Source organism: Melospiza georgiana, chromosome 14, assembly GCF_028018845.1.
Source record: "Melospiza georgiana isolate bMelGeo1 chromosome 14, bMelGeo1.pri, whole genome shotgun sequence".
Classification (NCBI taxonomy): Eukaryota; Metazoa; Chordata; class Aves; order Passeriformes; family Passerellidae; genus Melospiza; species Melospiza georgiana.
In genome coordinates this window covers 10,711,923-10,734,281 of record NC_080443.1, presented here as the reverse complement: position 1 = coordinate 10,734,281, position 22,359 = coordinate 10,711,923, and the positions used below count along the sequence as shown (strand labels likewise).

At 43.7% G+C, this 22,359-nt stretch overlaps 1 protein-coding gene across 2 annotated transcripts; it reads left to right on the top strand.

Moving 5' to 3' along the window:
• The first annotated feature begins 6,657 nt into the window (after window positions 1-6,657).
• Window positions 6,658-20,000, top strand: AKTIP (AKT interacting protein). Of its 2 annotated transcripts, none has more exons than XM_058034389.1 (10): window positions 6,658-6,715; window positions 10,816-10,931; window positions 12,167-12,372; window positions 13,877-13,941; window positions 14,024-14,124; window positions 15,322-15,410; window positions 15,482-15,580; window positions 15,812-15,919; window positions 16,481-16,541; window positions 19,085-20,000. In XM_058034389.1, exons 2-10 carry the CDS (start codon window positions 10,890-10,892, stop codon window positions 19,190-19,192), a joined length of 879 nt encoding a protein of 292 aa, XP_057890372.1. In that variant the 5' UTR covers window positions 6,658-6,715; window positions 10,816-10,889; the 3' UTR covers window positions 19,193-20,000. The 2 variants fall into 2 exon arrangements, with proteins under 2 accessions (XP_057890372.1, XP_057890371.1); XM_058034388.1 differs by having other exon boundaries at window positions 19,082-20,000.
• Window positions 20,001-22,359: the final 2,359 nt, after the last annotated feature.

Sequence of the window (22,359 nt, the reverse complement as noted above, 5' to 3'; positions counted from 1 at the left end):
TTCTCAGCAGCTTTTCCTTGGTTGGAACCCTGAGGTCAGCAAGGTCAGGCTGCAGGGCAGGGCAGCTGGAAATGGGGTCTGGAGCAGCCAGGGTGGAGCAGCCCTGGATACATCCAGGATCTTACGGCAGGGGATGGAAGTGTGGGCTCTGAGGTGCTGCTCAGTGGCAGCCTTTGATTCAAGTTCAACATCATTTCTGCTTGGAACTTTATTAACTGAGCTACAACCCCTTGGTAGCTGCTTGTAGCTGTTCCCCTTTGAATGTGAAAGCTCCCTTTGCATATTCACCCTCTCTCTCTCCCCAGTCTTTACTCTTCATATTCAGTTCTTTGATCAGTTATCCACTAAGTTTTTTAAATATTCAGCTTTTTAAAATTACCAACCACTTACATACCTGCTTAATATGTCACTTTACCAGGAAAGTAATAAGAAGATGAAAGGAGGAAAGTGACTTTTGTGTAGAAATATGGCTCAAGGTGTGAGTGGAGAAAAGAATAGTCCTACTTTATTATGTCTTATCATCTCTGAAATTATGTAGTTATTTTTCAGTCAACAAATTAACTGTGATTTTCCATCTGAAAATTATGAATTGGTTTTTGTCTGCCTTTCATTTATCATATCATACCATTACAGCAAACACTGGAATTCATAATGATATTGTGGAAACTGCTGATCAAAGCTTGTTTACATGGACTGTGTTCACTGATTTGCCAAAGTTGTCTCATACAGATGCACTTTAATAACTATTCTCTGCAAAACTGATTTTTCAAAAAGATTCTTCATTCTGATTACTCTGTAATCTTAGTTACCCTTGAGGGTGTGGGATTACATACATTTTTGTTTAAAAGTTTGTTCTACGTTATTATGATTCAAAATGTTCCATGAAAGAAAGATATTGAGGAAATAAAAACCCTTATTCATGAGGAAATATTAATTACTGCTGTAAATCTAGTTAGTCTGATTAACAACTTATAAAAAGTTCTCAAGGAACAGCTGTGAAAATTCTAAAAGAAGGAATTTTAATTCATCAGTAGACATTCCAAGTTAGGAATTAAATACACAAGCTTTTATCCTGACAATGTCTCTATTACAAGTAAGTTGTATGCATACATAGTTTTAAGATTAATTTTACATTATAGCATTTTAAAACAGGATCTGTATGATTTTGATAGCCAAGGAACATATTTTCAAGATGTGTGACTAAAAAATTGAGTGCTTCTCATCAACATATGTTTCCTGGGATGTTTCACCTAGAAACAAGTAGTCCCATAAATAGAAAACCAATGCAATTGGGATCTAAATCTTCCTCTGGGATTTATTTTGACATTATAAGCCTCTAGTCAGATTCAAGTGTTCAACTTCTTAAAAAAATGGTGATAAAATAGTCCCTTCTCTCCTTATAACAGGAAATTACTTTCAAATTCATACTGTGCAGAACCAAAATTCATCTTAGAACTGTAATTCTCACCATTCAAATAAGAGCTATTAGGAAAGCAAATACAAAGGAATAAAAGAGTACAGGAAGTCAGTTTTACAATTTTCATGGTTTTGAATTCTGCACAGTTGGACTCACAGTGACTGAGGTTTCTAGTTCATAAATTAAGGTATTTGAAATAAATTCAGATTTAAATGTTTAATGCATTTTTTCCTCTGTGTGAGACATGTTGAAGAAAGTGTAGTTTGAAGGGTATGATCTGATCTTTAATTAGTCATTGATAGGAGCTTCTGCTATTCAGGAGCCATTAATGCAGTCAATCTCTCATGTTGTGAAACACACTGACAGCCATGCAAATAGAAAAGTCTCTGAATATTACACACAAATGTATTCTTTTTATATTAAGTGAGTCTAGGAAGACAGGAGGTTTTCTATGGGGAATAAATAAATTTAATATTTTGTCCTTGTTATAATAGTTTGCTGCTGACTGAGCAGAGACCAATAGCAGGTCCTGAGATTCTACCCTAAGACCTAAATGACAAATTTTCATGATGCAGTTAGTGCTGTTCCATCTTACCTCTTCCTCAGGGAAAACAGATACACAGTCAAAAACATTTTTATATTGGTGCAGCTACAGCTGCATCCATTCTAGCAGTCCCATTGTAATAAAAAAAAAAATAGGAAAAATGAGTACATAATCTTGAATCAACACTACTAGTAGAAAAGGTTTCTATCCTTATACTAGGTTTAAAGAAAGTAGAGAAACACCACACTGTTGGGTATAAACCAGAAGAGGGGTTTGTGTTTGATTTGCTGATAGTTTCCAATAGTGTTCCTAAAATAAATGAGCTTCTAATTGATGTTTTCTTTCTTACACTTTGTTAACTTAATTTCAATTCCAAAGAGAGGGAAGTGTCAAAGAGCCGAAGCCCCAGCACAGGAGCGTGGGCAGCATTTTCTGTCAAGCTGTGAAGGCCTGTCTGGGAATTCACATTTCAGGCAAAGTTTCAGGAAGGCTTTCCCAAAGCAAATGCCTCTCTGGGCTGGCCTGGCCTTGCCATTGCAGGCTCAGAGCCCTGCAGCAGCTCCAGCCTCACCACAGGTATCCATCCCACAGAGATTGTTTAATTATTGTTTGTATATTGTCCTTCAGAATGAGGGGAGAACTGGGACCTGATCTCTTCCTCCTTATGGATAACTTGCACTGAAATTATCCCTTATTTATTTATTTTCTAAACTATTTAATTAAAATTGCTGCTACCTTAAATATCGTTTAGGGTTTTTTTTTTTGATGACATAATTAAGCAAACATAACACTGTGAACTGTGAATAAGCTCCATCCATCCATGTCTTCACAGATACATTTAAATTGAAAACACCTATTTTAAATAATTTTTGTAGGTTTTTCAACAAATTTTAGAGAGCTGATAATTTCTCTCTCCTCGTTTACTGACAGGATATGCCTTGTTATTAACAATTATGCAAATAGAGACCAGTATGGAAAAATTGAAAACAATCTCTTTATGAAAAAAACAACACACCATTTTCACCATGGTAAAAAAGGAAACAAAAATCTAAACTCTTTACTTGGCTGCTTTTATTTTCACTTTGATTGCTTTATAAAGTGCTGATAGCATGTTCTTGTAGTGCAGAAATCACAAGCGAATTTTGCTTGAACTACAAAAAAAAAGATGTTCAGGGTTTTAACTGTGTTTGTAATTCTGCCTTTTTAGCTTTGAAAAGAAAGAAAATGCCGTATTTCACCTTTGCATTGTAGGAAGAAAAGAAAATCATGTTAATATCAGTAATTATCAAGTGAGGTTATGTAGGTTTGTGTGGTTATGTAGGTTATTTGTCAAAACTCTTTTATCAGCCTCCCCCTAGAGGCACTGGGGACTTCAGTGGGAGGTGAGGAAGAGCAGGGAGCCCGAGTTTGTCCTGCAGCCCACGCTGTGCTCCGGCCAGGAGGGGTTTCTGTCCCTCCACCTGCCCGAGCAGGGCCATGTGTGACTAGAGCAGCCGCAGGACACCATCTAGTGGTGCCGAGCCCGAGCTAATTACAGATTTATTTCATCCTTCCTCGTCTCTTTCTAGCTCACATTTCTTCTCAGAACCACAGTCACCACAAGGGGAAATTCTGGTCCGTTCAGAACTATCCAGACTTCCCACACTGAACAATTCAGCATCACATTGGCCATACCCCAAACGATTCAGCCACAGCATCCTTCCTTCCTCCACAGAGGTACAGGAAGGTGCTGGGCAATTTTGGGGTTTGGATTATGGGTATGTATGGTTTTGGGGTATGAACATAGGTATTGTGGGAAAATTCCTTGCAGTATTTAGAATTCTGGGGGAAACAGATACAGAGTATCTAAAAGTAGGGAAAAGGTTATCTAAAGGTTTTTTAGACATGCATTAATCATACAATGTTGTACCACCCATAATGAAAGAAATCTTTCACAAGATAAATAATATACAAAAAGCATTTTAGGCCTGATTAATCTCTTATACCGGTCAAAATTATAAGATTTGTTAAACAGAATTATTTCACATTTGGTATGACTAGGAAGGGAATGTGAAAAGGTTTTAAGAAAATGTATTAGACAAAGGCTTTTTTCTTGTCAGAATAGTTAGCAAAATAGGAAACTTTGGACTATAGTGGGATTTGGTGAATTAACAATGTTGACTTCAAAGGCCTGATAAATATTCCTCACAATCCTTCATACCAAAGTCTAAATGTTATTCCCACTGCAATACAGTTTTGCAACATCCTGAGCATGTACACTCAACAAAATGTTGAAGCCACAGAATTTTGCAGGATAAGATCTATGACACCTGCAAAGCATTTAAGTGAGGATTTCATTACCACCTTTCATTCCTCAGCAAGGACAGCACCTGATACAGGCAAGACACTTTGAAGAATGGTTAGGTCTGAAAAGCCCAATGATGGAGGTAACCACACAAACAAAGATTTCTGGACACACAACCTTCAAAGCAGAGCTGGTGGGAAGAGATTTGGAGCAGGAAAAAGAAAATACATAGCAGGAAAGAGATGAAGAAAAAAAGGAGGTAACAAGTGACTGCTACTACTGCATGTAGCAGTGGAAGGCAGATAATTTAGGATATGAGCCTAAAGGGAAGTTGTGCAGCACTTCAGTGGTGTGGGCAAAGAGCTAGCATTTGAAACATTGAAGAACAGGAAATTGCCAAAGGGTTTTAGAAACTTGAGACAGCGGTTTAGCCAGAATAATAACGTTATTAACTGACTGAAGACTTCAAAGCGGCATTTTGAGGACAGGGGGATAGGAGAAGGTTACAATAATTGAGACAAAGTGATAACCTTAGAATGGTATTTTTGCTCATAGCTAAGGAACAAAAATAAATCCACCCTACATGCATTGATTTTTAAAATTCTCTGTAATTTTTATATTTGAGATAGCATGGATTTTGTTGTCACCTTCAAAACCTTGACAAATTACTTCAGTTTTGGTATAACACTTCTCTAATTGTTCTACTGGGCTCATAAAAAGTCTAATTACAAATAAAAGCTAACTCCTGAGGTTTGTTTTTTCCTCCTTTTCTTCAGCAGATTTTAGAGGTATATTTTGTATGTATATCTTGTGTGTATATATTGTTAATATAAATTTACACTGTGTGTGTATGTACCTGTGCAGCAATAGTATCAGAAGCTGGTATTATTAATTTTAAAAGGAGCTTTAAAATATGCCAGCAAGTGTAGTCTTGTGGCTAATAAGGGCAGAGGGATCCTGGAGTACATAGGAAGAGCATTGCCAGCAGCTCAGGGGTGATGCTGCCGCTCTGCTCAGCCCTGCTCGGGCACATCTGGAGCGCTCTGCAGCTCTGGGCTCCTCAGCACGACAGTCACAGAGCTCCCGAGTGAGTCCATCCAACAAAGGTGACCAAGGGATGGGAGCCTCTCCTGCAAGGGAAGGCTGAGGGGGCTGGGGCTGTTTGCCTTTGAGAGGAGATGGCTGAGGAACCCTCAGCCCTGTCTGTGCTGCCTGCAGCGAGGGCTCCGAGCAGGGACCAGGCTCTGCTCCTGGGGCCCAGCAATGGGACAGAGGAAGGGGCAGGAATGGGGCCCAGGGAGTTCCACCTGGAGATGAGCAAGTCATGTTAATATCAGTAATTATCAAGTAAGGTTATGTAGGTTTGTGTGGTTTGTGTAGGTTCTTTGCTGTGCAGGGCCCGAGCACGGAACAGCCTGGCCAGAGCCTGTGGAGTCTCCTTGCTGGAACATTCCAGAACTGTCTGGACACAGCCCTGTGCCTGTGCTCTGGGGAATTCTGCCTGACCAGGGAGGTTGGACCCGGGAACCCACTGTGGTCCCTTCCAACCTGCAACATTCTATGAGTCTGTGAGGGAAAAAAAACACAAAACAATTAAATTGAAAATGTTTTTTAAATGTCCGTTTTTGTAGCCTGCGAGAGGAGTGACGAAAGTCCATGCTGGTTACGTCACCTCCAGTAGGAGGTTGGAGCTCTTGGCTCATACAGGCAGCGTTAGCTGCACAGTGTTGGAGAGGCAGAGCGGATGCCTCAGGCACACACACACGGTGTTCACCGCGCTGCAGCGCTGTGCCACTGTTCCGCTGCCCCTCGCTGTCCGGTGCGGGAACGTGTCCCCGCGGCTGTCCCGGCTTGCATCGTCACAGCTCCGCCTTTCCTGCCCTCCCCCGGGCTTTCCCCAGCAGCCCGGCAGCCGCCATCCCGCTCCCTCAGCCCGACCATCCTCCCTCAGCGGCCCCGCTGGGACCGGCGCTCGCACACGGGGCGGTGCCGGACGGGCCGCAGGCCCCGCCCCAGGCGGCCTCTCGGCCCCGCCGGCCAATGTGTGCGTCCCCGCGCGGCCCACTGACCAATGAGAGTTGCTCTCTTCTCTAAGCTCCACCCCGTGGCGTATTCACCCTGCTGAGAGAGTGACAGGTGCACCCGCCCGGTTCCATTGGTCCGCCAGCCACAGACGGACAGGCTCTAGGGCCAATCGCCGTGCGCGGGGTGGGGCCCGCAGCTCCCGTCCCGCTCGCTGACGGAGCCGGGGCGGCCCCGGCGCGTCACGGCCCGTCCCGCGCTCTGAGTGGCGGCTGCGGCCGCGCCGCCCGCCCCGCGGGGCGGTACTGGCGGCGGCAGGAGCCCATTGGCGGCGGGGGGCGGCCCGGATGTGCGGCCCGAGGGGCGGGCGGTAAATGGGGCTGTGCCGGGGGTAGCGGGAGCGGCGGTGGCGGCGGGCCTGGGCCGCGCGGGGAGCGGCGGAGCCTCGGTGAGTGAGCGCGAGGGGCCGCAGCGCCGGCGCTGTCCGGGCGGAGCCTCCCGGGCGGAGCGGCGGCGGTGGGCGCGGGGGTCCGGTCCCCGCGGCACGGCACGGGAGGGCAGCGGGGCTGTTGTGCCGCTGAGGGCTGCGGAGTGTCCGCGCCCGCGGGGCCGTCACCTGTCGCCGGGAGGGGCCGGGCGGGCGCGGCCCGTTGGGGCTGCCCCGTGAGGGGGGCGAGCGGCGCCGCGGGCCCGGCGGCTGCCAGCGGGGCTCGGCCCGGCGCTGCCAGCGCTCTGCCCGACCCTCCCCGCCCTGCCAGCGGCTTGGCGCTGCCGCACGGCCGCGGCCTCGGCGGGAAACACCCCGGGGCCCGCTCCGGCTTCACAGACTGCGCTTAACCTGCCGTGACCCCGGCTGACAGCTCCCGCTGGAGCGCCCTGTGCCGGGGACTCGGCCGGCCAGCAGCCGTGTGTGTCCCTTAGGCTGCTGTCTGAGAGCAGGTGTCGCTGGCGTAGATTGCAGTTTCCTGGTGGCCTGAGCTCGTAGCAGCAGGTGCTGGTATGGAGCGTGTAACCCACCTGTGGAAGAAGAGTTGGCGAACAGGCTTGACTGGTCAGTGCTCCTGTTCGCCGCCAGCAGCGCTCCCGTGTTGTCCGGCACGTTAAGGTGTGGGTGAACGAGGCCTGGGGTCCAGAGGCGGTCAGGAGAGGCTGTGCTGGGGAGAAATGAGATCCAGGGTGAACTGACAGCAACGGTTGCTGGACCAGCACGTAACATTGTGTGTGCGGTATGCACTGTTCTCTGGGGCTCTGCTGAAGGAGCTCAGTTTGCTCTCAGCTGTGGGAGTGGCTCTCTTTGATTTGTTGACGTTTCCAGTAAATCTTTAGAAGAGTGCTCTGTTCCAGGCAGATAAAGTTGTTTTTTTTTTTTTTTTTTTTCACATTGCTTTAGTGTTGTGTTTGATCAAGTAACTCTGTTGGGGAGAGGAGAAAAATATGACACATACTACAACAGTGGGTAAAATGGGACTTTTTAAAAATGACAATATCTGATGTAGAGAAGGAAAAGGTGCAAAAGCAAAGAACTTAAATGCTATGATTTTGCTAATGATAACTTCAGTTTTTTGAAGTCTTTTAGAGTGAAAGCTGATGAAGCGTCAGATGACTTTACACTTGCTCTGACTGCTGGTGTGTATTGCATACCTGGAGAGGGTGGACATGAAGTTATGCCTGGCAGCAGGTGGCTTTTGATCCCAGTGTGGTGCTGTGGATAACTTAAAAGGCCTTTGCAAGAAGCAATATTTGAAGTTTGTTCAGCAGTGTTGTCTTTGTCTAGTTGGTGTTTTACTGAAAGGAAAGCACTAGAGAAGAAGGAAGCTGTGGGAGGAGGACAGCTCAGGAGGGTTGCTGTTGCTTGCTATTCTTAAAGCAGGAGAAATCAGTAGAATGCACTGGCACACTATTGAGCTCTTCTGGATGAGATTCTGTGAATGTTGACAGTGTGAAAGGACAGAGAGGGGGATAGTTTTGAATGTTTTTATTTCTTTTGCATCAAATGAGGAGACAGTGTTGGGTTGTTTTGGGAGGCTGATGGTTTTAGTAGTTACAGCACTGGAAGATGCCATAATGGTGGGTGCCTTGAGGCAGGCACTGAGCCCTGGGTAGGTGTGAATGCCTAAACTGCCTAGAAATTCCACTTAATAATATCAGAACTTGGCTCTCGTTTGTCTGCTGTAGACATAGTGAGAAGAAGGATAGACAGTCAAATATAAATTTGCTGTTACTTGGTTATTGTTTTTAATACTGATTTTCGTCATTTCTGTGGTCAGTGATGGGTGGTAAATTGCAAGGTGAAGGTACTAGAGAGCAGAAGCAGTTGTGGATAAGTTTCCTTTAGAGCTGGTGTTCCACTTTCATGCTGCATAGGAGTCAGTGTGATTAGAAATGAACTTCTAAAACACCCTGGAAGGCTCCCTAAATGCCCCTCTTCTGGGAAACTTGTACTCTGAGGTTCTGGGTGCTCCACTGTAAACAGTGTTTTAGCAGGTGTATGAGACTGGAGGCAGTTTAACAATAAATTTAGGATGATACTGTGTATGACTTATAACTGGCAAGCAACTGGATAAAAGACAACCTGGAAGTTATTCTTTAGCTTAACTAAAGCTCAAATAATGTTTTATTAGCTCTTAATAGCATGTAAGTAGGCAAAGCTGGAAGTGTCCTGAGATACATAGCTGCTCTCTGTAGGGTGGATCTGGTGACTGAGCTGCATCCAACATCAGTGCATAAGTTCCCTGTCTCCCTGGGAGTAGCTGGGGCTGGTTTTTACCTGCCTGTGTTGTTCTTTGTCCTGCTGACTCCTTTTCTCCCGTCTCTGGTGCTGGGATATTGCAGCTTGTATTGCCTAGTTGTAAAAAACCTGCAGCCCAAAACAAACAGTCTGATCCCACCCCAATCCCACAATCACTGCAGATCCCAGCTGGTTGTGTTCCAGCCCGTACCTCACTTGCAGCACTTGTCCCCCTGGTCAGAGCTGGAGCTCAGGTGCTCTTTGTGCGTCAGTTCCTCCACCCTCGGGAGTTTCCCCAGGAAACGTCTCCTGCCTTCCTGGCCCCGTGTCTTCCTGCCTCTCTGAGTCTGGCTGCCTGCATGGAAAAGGCTGTGGCACAGCCCTGTGGCATGGCTCTGCTTTCCAGGCCACAGATGGGGAAAAGTGAAAACATCTTCTCCCTGCTCTCACAGGGCAGCAGCTGTGCTTGGACGTTCTCTCTTCAGCGGCTCAGAATGATGTGGAACTCTGGCTGCTGAACCTGTTGTATGTTGGAATGTTTGGGATGGTTTTGGGTGGGGAAATTAATTATTTTTCATCACTTTTCTGAAAGGTGCTTGTGTTTTTTTAATGGTTAGCTGCTGCATAGCCTAGAAGGCTATGATTTGATATTGATGTTTCTTTTAAGCATTTAAAATTCCTAGACTTTCTTTGGATAAATTGTCTGGGTATGGTTTGTTTTGTTCGTGGGTGGTTTTTTTTTTCTTTGAATAAGATGAGCATTTATTTTAATTTTAGGAAGATTTTGGTCATAATGTTTCCGTTTTCTCTATAAACTAATCAGACCAATGGTAAACAGATGCTGCCTTCCTTACTGCAGTAAAAATGTAGTGTTGACCAGTAGAAACCTGTGCCACTGGCTCTCTCTCTCACATCACTTTAGCTTTCTTGATCCATGCTGGGCAACTTTCTATTAAAGAAACTGAGTAAAGTGCCTTAAAACCTAAGGTGATAGAGCCAAAAATGGGAGGTTGAGAGAAGGAAGGAAAGTAGAACTGGAGAGGGAAAAAAGAGTGGAGGCAATAGGCACAGTTCTTGAACCAGGAATAGCAAGACTTAAAAAAAAAAAAAGAAAGAGAGGAAAGCAAGTGCATAGACAGTAGATGACACTGAAACTCCAAATACTGCTGAAGTCCTTGTTATTGGGCTGCTGATCTAAAGAGCACTAAGCCTTAGTGCTAATAATGAAACCATTAAATAAGCCACAGAGAAACTTCTGTGTTCTGTGGCTTTGTCTATTCCTGGTGGTGTTCCAATGCAGATGAAAACAAAATGACACATACATGAGGCAAACTCAATGAAAGGATCATCTCTGTCACTGGGAATGACAGAGAATTTCTCTAACTGGGACACTTCAGAAATGTGCAAAGTCAAGAATATCTGCAAGGGACAGTTGTTAGCAGGGTCATGGTTCTGTCTGGTGCTGTACTGAAATGGGGAGGTGATAACTTTAATATTTGCCAGTGTAGAGAGTCTTCCTAAACTGTGCTGAGCCAAGAGAGGACCCTTTTATTTTCTTCTCATTGGCAAGATGAATATGGAATGCAGAATGTAGAGTCTTTTTCCAGCAGAAAGGAGGCAGAGATTCAGGTGCAAAAATAGACACATTATTCTTCTGGAGCACATAATAGAGCTCTGGCATTTTTAACTCTTGTTGGTCTTACATGAAGTTTTCTCCTGAAGTTACAGAACAATAATGACCGCAGAATTAGATCTGAATCCTATTTATATGTAGAGTGCTGTTTATCTGTTAAATGCCTGTTTGTTCTGTGTCCTTTTAGGGTACAAGTCCAAAGGGCCTGAGGACACCCCGAAGGCAGCGGGAAGTTGCAGCCCCTTGTTTGGCATTCGCGTTATGAACCCTTTCTGGAGCATGTCTACAGGTTCTGTGCGCAAGGTGTGCAGTGAGTGGATGCCAGGGAGTGTTGTCATGCTTGGGAGGGGTGCTAGCAGTGCTGGGAAGAAACATCAGGTGATCTGCACATGGTGTTTTATTGGGCATTTATCCCCAGGGTTGTGATCACCTTCAGTAAAAGTGTAAACTGGCTTTGAGCTGTGTTAGCTGGAATGTGCCTGTGCATAGTCTACTCCAGAATTTGTTGATTTTTTTTTATCTGAAACATCTTTAAGTAGGAAATGTGAAACAAATTAGATCAAGTGGTGAAAACACTTTTTTCTTAAGACATTTTAGTGTCTTATGTAGAGCTTAGCCATAGCATGTGCAATGAGCTTTGACAAAACTATGTTGATTTTTGAGGTTGTAGCAGTAATAAAAGCATAGGAGTTCTAGGGTTAATCACTTCCCAGGTGCTCAGTACTAGGGCAAATTATGTAATATTGATCATGAGTCCAGGTCTTGGGCCCTTCAAAACACCACAGCTTAAATCCTGCCTTTAAGTCACCACATGTAGCCTAAGCACAAGTCTGTAGCCTGCACATTCGTCCTGGCAATCTGTAGAATAATTTTGGGGTCTGTGAGTAGTACAGTGCTTGTTGGCAGTGGTTTGTTCTTTTCTTCCAAGAAAAGACAGCAAAGGCATAAAAAGGTTCCTGTAGTAAAACTATTTAAACTTGGTGCAACTGCCAAGGGGTGATTCTTTCACTGTAGGAGTGAGCTATAGGATCAGTTCCAAGTGGAATGTCTTAAGCACAGTCAGGAAGTGAAATACATAAAACCTTGATTTCATCTCAGTTTTACTACACTACTTGAAAGAGTCTTTGAAGTCTGCAGTGTAAGGATGTTGTCAGTAGAAATGATTTATCATGATGCACTGTGTGCTAGAAATAGATTGGCTTGTAAGCTGATGTTATATACTGTCTGGTTTCAGGTTCTAAATAAATGTAAGCCTCCTTAAGCATTTGACCTAATCTGCAGATTTCCTATCCAGCATTGAATACTTTTGTACTTGTAGGTTGTGTTCAGTTAAACAAAAGTCTATATAAAAATAAAATGCAAAGGGACACCCCTCCATGCCCTTCCTCAAGCATTAGATCACCAAACCCCAAGATATGTTTCATTAGCCTAACTTGTAATTACCATAATTTGGTTTAAACCTGTGTTAAAATATGTTCATGTGTTAAATGTGTCTGAAATATGGTCTGTGATCTCATGGTTCTCCTTTGGTTTGACAGAGATCTGACACTGAAGAGAAAACACTGAGTGCAGAGCTTCGAACCAGTCCCCTGCGAGGATCTGCAAAGAAACAGTTGCCTTCCATCCCAAAGAATGCTGTGCCAATAACCAAGCCTGCTTCTCCTGCCACCTCCTCCCAGTCCACCAATGGAACACATGCTTCCTATGGGCCTTTTTATTTGGAGTACTCACTACTTGCAGAATTGTAGGTTTTCACTTTTTTCATCTTTTTTGGGTCACTGGGCTTATGCTTCAGTGGGGAAAAAGCCCTGCAGGGGCCTAGTTCTTGCATGATGTCTGTCATAGTCCTTGAAGGCAGGAAAACATTGTCTGCAGAGTTCTTTTTCTGGAGCAGCAGCCTTGATCTCTTGAGACAGAAAGGGAGAGGAAAGATGAGATTTTAAGGGGTGCTTTTAGATGTCATTCTCTGAATTATTACATTTCTTAATCTTGAAGTAAGCACATTGTGAGTTTAGTTATCCTAATAGCTTTTTGGTCAGAAATACCAAGTATTTGAAAAAGTATTAAAATAGAAGCAAGCAGATGTCAGGTGGGAAGATGCTCATGAATACATGGTGCTATCAGTGGAGTTAGGATGTGGGACCTTCCTTCAGTTGTCACATGAAACACTTGAACACTGCCTGATCCACTTGATCAAGGGGATGTTGGGAAGTCTGTATTCATTTCTGTGATATTTAAAGTGAAACTTGTGAGGGAGGAGCTGCATTTTACCCATCTAGTGATTTGTAGGCTGCTGTGGGAGCATAACAATCTGTCTTGAGAACTTTCTAGTTATATAATGGTTAGTGCTACAGAGCTGAAGGGACTTCCTCTGTAATAGACATACTGGATTCCCAAGTATGTGGAGCCTTTTGGAATGAAATCCCTGGAGTCCTTATGCAACACTGAGTCTCAGTTCTTGTATTTAACTGTTAAATTGAAAGTGAGAACTCTCAAAACATTTATTTCTTTTTCAAGGAATTGACATTGCCTTTTAATTCAAGAAAGATATTTTTCTTATGAGTAAATATATTGGTACTATAATGCAAATTCATTATTGGGGAACTAACTAATAACAAATGCTAGGGAAATGGTAAGTAGAGAACTGTGTTAATGTTTTGCTTTAAGATTGTTGTTTATTTGTGCAAGCATGTAGAGTTTAATGAACTCTACGCCAACTAACTGGAAAACCTGTGAAGTTAATTTGGTTTTTTGTTTGTTCTGGCCATTGTCAGTATAATCTTTGCTTGATCTGCATCATAGTGTCATCTAAAACTGAAAAAAATACTTGTTTAAAATTGAGGTTGAAGTTTGATCACATTTCAGCAGCAACTACAATTGACTGTGAATCTGTGTTCAAAATTACTTAATTGAATTTTTTTTCTTCCTTACTTTGAGACTGGAGATTCAGTAAAACATTGTAAATTTCTATACTGACATGTTAAATGCATCTACTAGGGGAAGAGCTTTTGTGCTTCTCTACTTAGTTTAATCAGGAGGGAATAGTGTTCTCTGCTAGTAAGTCCTCAGGTGGAGTGGTGCAAAAAGCAGGAGGAAAAGAGTGTGATTTCACTATATTTGCCACCTCCTCCTGTGAGCAGCCCTGGGAATTGGGGGTGAGTTTGTGGAAGGAAGCCCTGTTGGGCTGTGGGTGGTGCTTGCTGGGTTTGCTGTGTCAGTGTGGCTCTGAGAGCTCTCTCTGGTTGCAGCACCTTGGTGGTGAAGCAGAAGTTGCCCGGTGTCTACGTGCAGCCCTCCTACCGATCGGCTTTGAGTAAGTTTAAACTTCACTTTAAATTCTTTTATCTATGTGCATTTGTTAATTCCTTCACTCAAACAAACTTTTTCACTTGCAGTGTGGTTTGGTGTGATATTCATAAGGCATGGGCTCTACCAGGATGGTGTTTTCAAGTTCACTGTCTATATTCCTGATAATTACCCAGATGGAGACTGCCCGGTAAGTGGCTGTGTCTTGGCTTTTCCTTCTTTCCTGGTGGTGCAAGTGTAGCTTTTTATTAAAGCTGATCCACCAATTAGTTTCCCTTTTCCTTGAACTCATTTTGTTCACTTGACTGGGCTCATTTGCCATGTCTTGTACACATTTGCAAACCACTGTGGAGGAATTACATTACTCTGATTACTGAGACTGGTGTGGAGTGAACTTCCTGAGGTCAGATGCATTAGGGTGTTAAGTAATCAACCACTTCTTTCCTTCCACTCTTGATTTGCTACTTCCTCAGCAGGAACTTGAAACTGAAGCCCTTGGAGGTAACAGAATTCTGAGTAGTGATATAATGGAATGTAAAATTCAGACACCTGTGCTGTGCTTGCTATATATATACTGCAGGATTTCTTGATTGTCTCTTCTAAATTACATTGAAACAAGGAACTAAAAATTTGAGGAGAACATGGTGAAGCAAAGGGAGAAGGAGATAGGTAGTATGGTGTTATATTCCATCTCTGCTTTCTCTTTAGTGAAAGGGTTGCAAGTTATTAGACCAATTTAAAAATAAAAGAAATAATTTGTGGCAGTCACTCTTCAGAGCAGCTTACCCTCTTGGCCACACTTCTTTAAGAGGGAGATTTGAGGGCAGGTGCACACAACTGCTGTGTTGGGTAGCTGCCTGCTTGGTGTCAAGTTTTATGTAAAGCTCTCATCTTTAAAATAACAGAACTAGTAGGAAACCTTTCTCTTGAAACTCAGTTTTCTTTTGGAAAAACATGTGAACACATTCCTGAGCTGTACAGAGCTGAAGACACCAAGGTGTCACTGCTGAGTTAAGTGTGTAGGATAAAAAAAAAAGTATTGATTGTAGCTCAGGTATGTAAAAAGCTTTCAGTCACAAATAGCTAAACCAGAAAAACTCCTTTAATCTGTTCTTATCTGATATCACCTGTGTTGGCACTAGTGCCTGTGCAGTTAACTGGATTAGTTTCCTGATTTGGTGATAGCATCTCAGAGAGGACAAGACCCTGCATGTTACACAGGTGTGTTGGGTTACAGTTTCACAGCTGGGAGCAATCACTTGCAGTTGCTTTGTTTTAATACAGTAACAATTAAGTATTTGGAAGCAACACTTGACTGACCTTCACCCAGTGGTGTTGGCATTAGGATTGAAGTTGTCATAATGAATTTTCTTTTTTTCTAACACAGCGCTTGGTTTTTGACCTGCCTGTCTTCCACCCACTAGTGGACCCTTTATCTGGTGAACTGGATGTGAAAAGAGCATTTGCAAAATGGAGGTTAGTGCTGACAATTTGATGGATAATTTGAGAAGTCTGTTCCATTCTTCATCGTGCTTTGTTCTTTTTAGGAGAAATCATAATCACATATGGCAAGTGTTGATGTACGCTCGCAGAGTCTTCTACAAGATTGACACAACCAGTCCTCTGAACCCTGAGGCTGCAGTGCTGTGAGTATCTTCCATGTGTATGGGCATGGCCTCTTAAGAGGTTTTGGCATAAAAAACCATTCTGTTTTTTTTTGCAGAAACAAAAGATTTGTAAAATTCTGCCCACTCGTGGTCTGTGCCTCCAGGCTTGGTTGTGTTAGGAACTCAAGGGGGGGTTTGCCAAGTCTGTGCTTCTAGAGCAAACTTGTGGCTCCTTGCAGTTACTTAACACTACTTACTTCTGTCTTGCAGGTATGAAAAGGATGTTCAGCTGTTCAAAAGTAAAGTGGTAGACAGTGTCAAACTATGCAGTAGTCATTTATTTGATCAGCCCAAAATAGAGGACCCCTATGCAATCATGTGAGTACTCTGAGCAAATTCACTCTGTCCTAATGTTTTGAGAGCAAGTTTTGGTGTAGTTGCTGATGGCAGCCTTTCTCTGTCAGGCTAAGTGACCTGCTTTTGTTATAGAAAAAAAAAATCTCCAAACAATAACCAAACAAACCTCAGAAGAAACAAAAAGCCCTTAAACACCCATCTCCCTCAGGCAGAAGTGCCCATGAATTAACATTGCTTTCTGGCTTTCCTGAGCTCAGTTTGCACTGCTGTAGCTTTGGTCAGAGTTGTAAAATCCTCCTAAAGCTTGGATGCATGAGGGATGGAATAGTCAGCTTCATGGTGAATATGAGTGGTTTTTCATGTCACATGATTTTCCAGTTGTCAGAAATTAAAATCTAAACATTTATTGTTGAAAAGATCCATGACAATATGAATTTAGTTCTTAATTATATGCTTTAACACCACTTTTGTAATTTACTTAAATTTCAATGAACTAAACAAAGGAAAATCACTGCTTTCTGCTCTCTCTCTGCTGTGGTGTGCCTAAATGCCAAGTAAGAGTAAACTGTGCTTTTCCCATAGTTTTTCTCCATGGAATCCAGCTATACATGATGAAGCTAGAGAGAAGATGTTGACTCAGAAGGTACGTGCAAAGTTCACATTCTCACTCTAGGAAGGGTTTATTGCCTGATAGAGGAAGAAAGATTCTCTGTCTCTGTGTACTGGAGAGACCTTTTCCCATCCCTCTTTTGGCCCAGCAGGAATGCTGGAGCTGCTGTGGCCTCCTAACGAAGCAGTTATGTCACTGCTCTAACTTCAGTGTGTTGAGTAATTAGTCACTTAGCCAGAAAGCTTTGTTAGTACAACTCTTGGCACAAAGCAGATTTTTTTCTTGATTGTTTATGGGTGGAAGGGTTGAAGAGATTCACTGGCAGCCTGTTAGCTTGTCCTGCACTTGTCATGACTGTGACCATTACTCATTTCATTACCTGACAATCCCCAGCTGCTTTGTTTTCTTCTGTTGAGATCTTTTATTACTGAATCAAAGCTTCAGCACTTTCTTCTCCTTGCAAAGTTTCTGAAGCAGCACAAGCACAGTCTCTTGCTCACTTCTCTAATGCTGCAGATTTCTGATGAGGCAACATCAGTTCACCAAAAGGTGCTGGGAGTTCCTTCCATCCCAGAGTGCTCTTTCTGACAGAGCAGGAATGTGTTGGCTCATAGAGCTTTCACCTGATGGGTGATGGGATGCAAGAGATTCAGACTGTTCATGTGTTTTGTTTTCTTAATTACTGCTTTGCACTTGACAAGGCACACAGCAATTCAGAGTCTGTACTGAGTGGCCTGACAAGTCAATCCACTTGTAGTACAAAGGGATTCTGAAACAGTGGCTGCTGTCCTAGCTGGACTGGCAAGGAAATGCACTTGGAATGTTTTGGTTACTGACTTGGCCTAGAGCTGTGTTATGGTTTGCTGGGGTTTTGGGTAATGAAAAATTATTTTTTGTCAGTTTGAACTTGTCTTCCACACTTCATGCTTTATCTCGTGTTCTTGCATGTCTTCTGGCATGAATGAGGTTTTTAAATTGATCTTAATACATCACACTGCCTGAGCTCAGTGTGGCAGTACTCCCAGCTGCCAGTCACATTAGAGCCTCAGAACACACAGGAAAATATTTTGTCAAGATTGACTTCTTGATGTTCACAGAAAACTTGAGAAATACTTTTGATACTTCTTTTTCTCATCCCTTTCTCCTTCATTCTTCACCTCCTTCTTAACCTTAAAGCAAAGACAAAAAATAGGTCAGAATGCTTGAAATGGAAGGAGTCTGATATTGTCTCAGAGACTGATAGCTAACAGTGACCTTGCTTTTGTCCTTTTTTCTTTGGTGATGCCTGTTGTTTTCTTTTCAGGTGAAAACAAACATCTTGAGTAGCTATTGCATGCACAGTACTGTGTTGCTCCAGTTGTTTGTTGATAGGAATGGCCCAGCTTCTGTGCTGTAGGTGTGTCCCAAAGTGTCAGCGTAGCTGAGAGTGTTCCTCGTAAAAACAAGTTCCCAAATCTTCCTACAGCCCTGAGTTCTGTTCCTTGGGTAACAGCTGGGCCATTCAGGAGGGGCAGTGATGTCCCAGTTCCCTGCTGAGCACTTGGATTTTCCAAGGTGTGGCTCCTGTGTGCAGCATGGGAGAGGCAGCTGCCACTGCCAGGCTCAGGCTGAACTCATCCCTCTTGTTTGCTGTTGTCCAACGTGTTATGGCAGGTCTGTCACACATTGTCACCTTTGGCACAAAGCATGGGGAGGGGCAGAAGTGCAGGTTCTCTCTTCCTGCTGCCTTAATTTGCTTTGTCAAGTAAAAGACTTTCCATGTTACAACCAAGTCTGCTCATGCAGTTTTCACTTTCTCCAGCTCAGCACACTATTCCTGGTGTGGTGTAGTTGTTGAACACTTCCTGCTATTAAAATAATCCTGCAAGCTCTTCTGCTGCTTTGGCCAGCTAGAGGAGAAGTCTCGTTTACTGATCTCTAACTGCTTTGAATCTACAGATGCTCCAAGTTGTATCTTTTTTCTTCAATTTCAACCTTTGTTTTTTTTGTCTTCTAAAATGCAATAGTGAGTTCCAAATGTTTGTTGCACTGTTGGGTAATAGTTACTGTCAAGCATTTAACTGTGACAAATGCTCAGGGAAGGGAAGGACAGGACCATCCTTGGAAAGCATTAGGAAACTCCCATGTTTAGCAAAGGCATTAATTGCTACTTTGGCACATGAATTTGGGTTCCCAACCACCTGTGGGGTGCAGGGTTCCTCCCCAGCACACCCAGCATTGCCAGCCAGAATGACAGGAGCAGTGCTGGGGCAGGTTTGGATTGACATTTCTTTCTGTAGAACCAAGAAACGTGCTGAGGAGCAGTGCAGTGCTGGGGCCTCCAAGCAAAAGAAGTATCCTGGAGTCTTTATGGTGGGAGAGGGCAGCTGTACCCAAGTCCTAAAACTCCTCTATTGTCAGGGTGGTTCTGCAGATGCCACACATGTTCCTAGAAATTAAACCAGTGGCCATCTTATTATTCCCCTTTGAGGGGTAGAAATGGTGCTTGTATTTGCTAAAGGGAAAATAGATGGAGGGAGAGCTGAGGGTGTTTGGCTGAGTTAGAATTGTAACTTCAGCTTTGTTTTCCCCAGAAGAAGCCGGAAGATCAGCACTGCAAAAGCATGCACGTCTCTGGCCTGTCCTGGGTGAAGCCTGGCTCAGTGCAGCCCTTCAGCAAAGAAGAGAAGACAATGCCCACTTAGCTGTCCTGGACACTGGTGCACACAACACTTTGTGGGGGTGGAGGGAATGTAACGGAGGGAGAAACAGCAAAGAGCAGTTTCCTTCTTGACTACGGATTAGTAAAACCCGACTGGTAGCAGTGACTGCAGTAAACCTGTTCAATGGATTACTGACTCTTCATGTTTTACATATGCATTAGGTTTTAAAGGCTTGCCTGGAGTTTGGAAGTCTCTCTTGAACACTACAGTACTTCTACCTGAAGACTGTCTAGGGTGGGTAATTCCTCAGGGCTCTGAAATGCCTGGAGGTTTTGGGTTGGTTTTTAAGCTTTTATTTTTTCCCTCCAGGAATAGCAATTTTTTAAGAAGAATCTTAAATCACTGGCGGAAATATTAGTATGGGAAATACGATGCCAGAGTTAAGCTGTGTTATGTAAGCTAATATAGCAGAGTTAAACACTATATTTAATGGTTTTAAATACTTTTGGTTTCTATTGTAAATATGTTAGGATTTGAAATTGTAAATAGACGGTTCATTGACTCCATTTAGCACTTTCCAGAAGTAAAGCTGGGGATGATGTATGATGTATTATTGATTTGTAAATGGATACTGTCACTAAAGCGCACATTAGTCTGGCAGGGTGAAAGCAGAATGTCAGGCTTGGTAGACTTTTTAGTGCAGAAACACTAAAATCAAAGCTTTTAATGGTTGTGTCTTGAGCTAATAAAATCTTAGAGGGTTTTAGGTTCCCTAGGTGTCTAGGGGATTTCTTAGGATAGTTGACTGATGTGTGTTAATAGTGACAAAATAAAAAGAAACTGTGCTCTAGCTTTTGTCCCTGTTAGTCTGTGCTGTGGACTCTTACTGAAGAGTGGGAACACCTAGCTCTTGTCTGCATGGGTGTTTGTGATGCTCATGGGATGCCAGGAGCAGCTCCAAAGCTCAAGTGGACTTGGGACAGAGTCTTCCTAATGTCACAGCCTGGTGTGATGCCTTTTCTTGCCTCTCAGGAGTGTCCTATCAAAACCTGTAGTGCCAAGCACCCCTTGGAGCTGGGCTGCTTTTCCTTTGACTCCCTCTGCCTGTGCTGGTGGCATTAGTGCAGCCAACTGCCTTGGAACAGCCTGTGGTGACTTGGGGTGTTTCAGGAGGGTGGGCAGTGCTGTGGGGTTTGTGTGGAGTTCTTTTGTGTTCTGTTTTTATCTGACAGTTAAATTCACTTGTCATTTGCAACATGTTCTATTTGAGAACCACTCTTTGGCTTCTAAGGAAAGAGACAGAGACTTTTCCATGTAGTGTCATACACTCAGTGACAGGAAAACCAGATGGCTTTGTGGCACTTGTCTCTTGTCAGTGTTCTGAGTGGCATTAATGTCCCAATAGCCTCAGTATTCTGGACACTTGGCAGGTTGTGAGGAATTGAAAGTGCCTCAGAATTGCCATATGCCTGATCAGATTTGCTGCAGAGGACAGGAATGGAGGAACTGATTTGAAGGTGAGTTTGTTGCCTGGAAAAATGCTGCTGTGTGCCTTTCAAGGAAAGGATGTGGGAAAAGTTAGAGGGTGCATGTATTGATGTATTGGCCTGAAGTGTTGCCCATGAAGTAGTGTCAAATGAATTCTGTTGGTGCTATTATTTTTTTTTTTTTTCTGGGAAGGCTGAAACTGAAATGCTTCAGATTTATCATGGGCAAGGTTTTAGTTGAAGGACTCCTGGTGTGATCAGATGATGGGGCTGGCCTTGTGCTGAGCACATGTACTGCTTGGGCAGGAGCTAAACCAGGCTGTGACCATTCCTCTTTATTCAGGTTTATGATTGCTCAGAAGGCTCTGTTATAAATCACTGACTTGCACATTGCCTAAGCCACTTAAGTGAAGGACTGGCAGGGAAGTTAAATCCCTTCTAATCTTGGGCAGCTCTTTGGGCTCAGCTGCAGGGCAGCCCCAGCTGCCAGAGGAACCCCACAGCTGGCAGGAGCAGTGCCCAGGAGCAGTGACAGGGTAATGCTGGGAAGGTGATGATGGTTTGTGGGGTAAGTTTTGTTTCTCTCAGCTGTCCCAGACCCTGCAAGGCTGCTCACCAGGTGGGGTTGCTCCAAGTCAAAATGAGCTAACAGCAGTTTGTTGAGAATAATTTTATTTATTTAGACAATGTAGAATTTTGCTTGGCTTACAATTAATAATCTGAAAAATTATTCTTTTTATTTGACTGGGAAAGGGGAGACGATGCTGGGTACTTTTGTAATCAGATGTGTGTATTAAAAGGAGCTGTTCCAGGAGCAAGGTAGGTGAATGAGTACTGAAACAGTGCCATGGGAATCAAATCCTTTTCTCCTGGATTGTGCTGTTTTTCTTAGAGCAGGGACATAATTTGATGAAAGAGTAAGGTTTGCCAATACTTTGATAAGGGGATGTTTCTGAGTATCATCTTTGAAATTCTGAACTCTCTAAAGAACATTTCCAAGGGATCTCTAAGTTACACCACTGGAGTTTGCTGCTGAGGTTGCAGTTGGATTCCAACCAAACTGTTCTAAGTCATGAAAGAAATTATTTGAAGCCACTTCAGATTTATCTTTGTTTATGCTCTTTTTTTTTTTCCCTTTGGAACACTGTTGGAGTTTTTTGGGGTTTTTTTTAGCGTTTCCTTCAAAGTAGAAACTGCAAGTTCTATATTATTAGTTACAGCTGAGGGTAACTTTACCACTTGTTTTCAGAAAGGGACAGGAAAAGCAGTTGATGGAGTAGTCTCAGGCCCCCAGGGTAAAAAGGCAGGTGACAACCAGTGCATCTGTAGCTGTACAAATACAGCAGCAGCCAGTGCTGCCCAGAGCTGTTCTTACCTACCTAAGGATGTTTAGAACTCCCCCTCAGTGGGAATGGGAGTACCCAGCCCTCAGGAGATAATTCTGCTGTCACTGGCTGTGTGAGATCTTGTGTGAAAAGCTCCTGCAGGGAGGGCAGGTTGTTCTGGAGCCCCCAGTGCTGTGCAGTGAGGCAGCCACCCTCCTCCTCCTCCTCCTCTTCTTCCTGCTCTGCCAACGGAGCAGCAGCTGGAGCTGGGCATTCCCTGGCACTGCTGGCACTCCCAGGCCCTGCCTGGTGCCTTCTGCTGGAGCAGCAGAGGGGGACACCCATGGAACAACCACAGTGACTAAACCAGGACAGGAGTAAATCCTCTCCCTTGTGC

Bases quoted from the DNA above. Each gene is read 5' to 3' on its own strand.
- AKTIP (XM_058034388.1), top strand. From the start codon at position 10,890: ATGAACCCTTTCTGGAGCATGTCTACAGGTTCTGTGCGCAAG. The intron at 12,373-13,876 runs GTAGGTTTTCAC...CTCTGGTTGCAG, and splicing joins TACTCACTACTTGCAGAATT to CACCTTGGTGGTGAAGCAGA. The intron at 13,942-14,023 runs GTAAGTTTAAAC...TTTCACTTGCAG, and splicing joins CTCCTACCGATCGGCTTTGA to TGTGGTTTGGTGTGATATTC.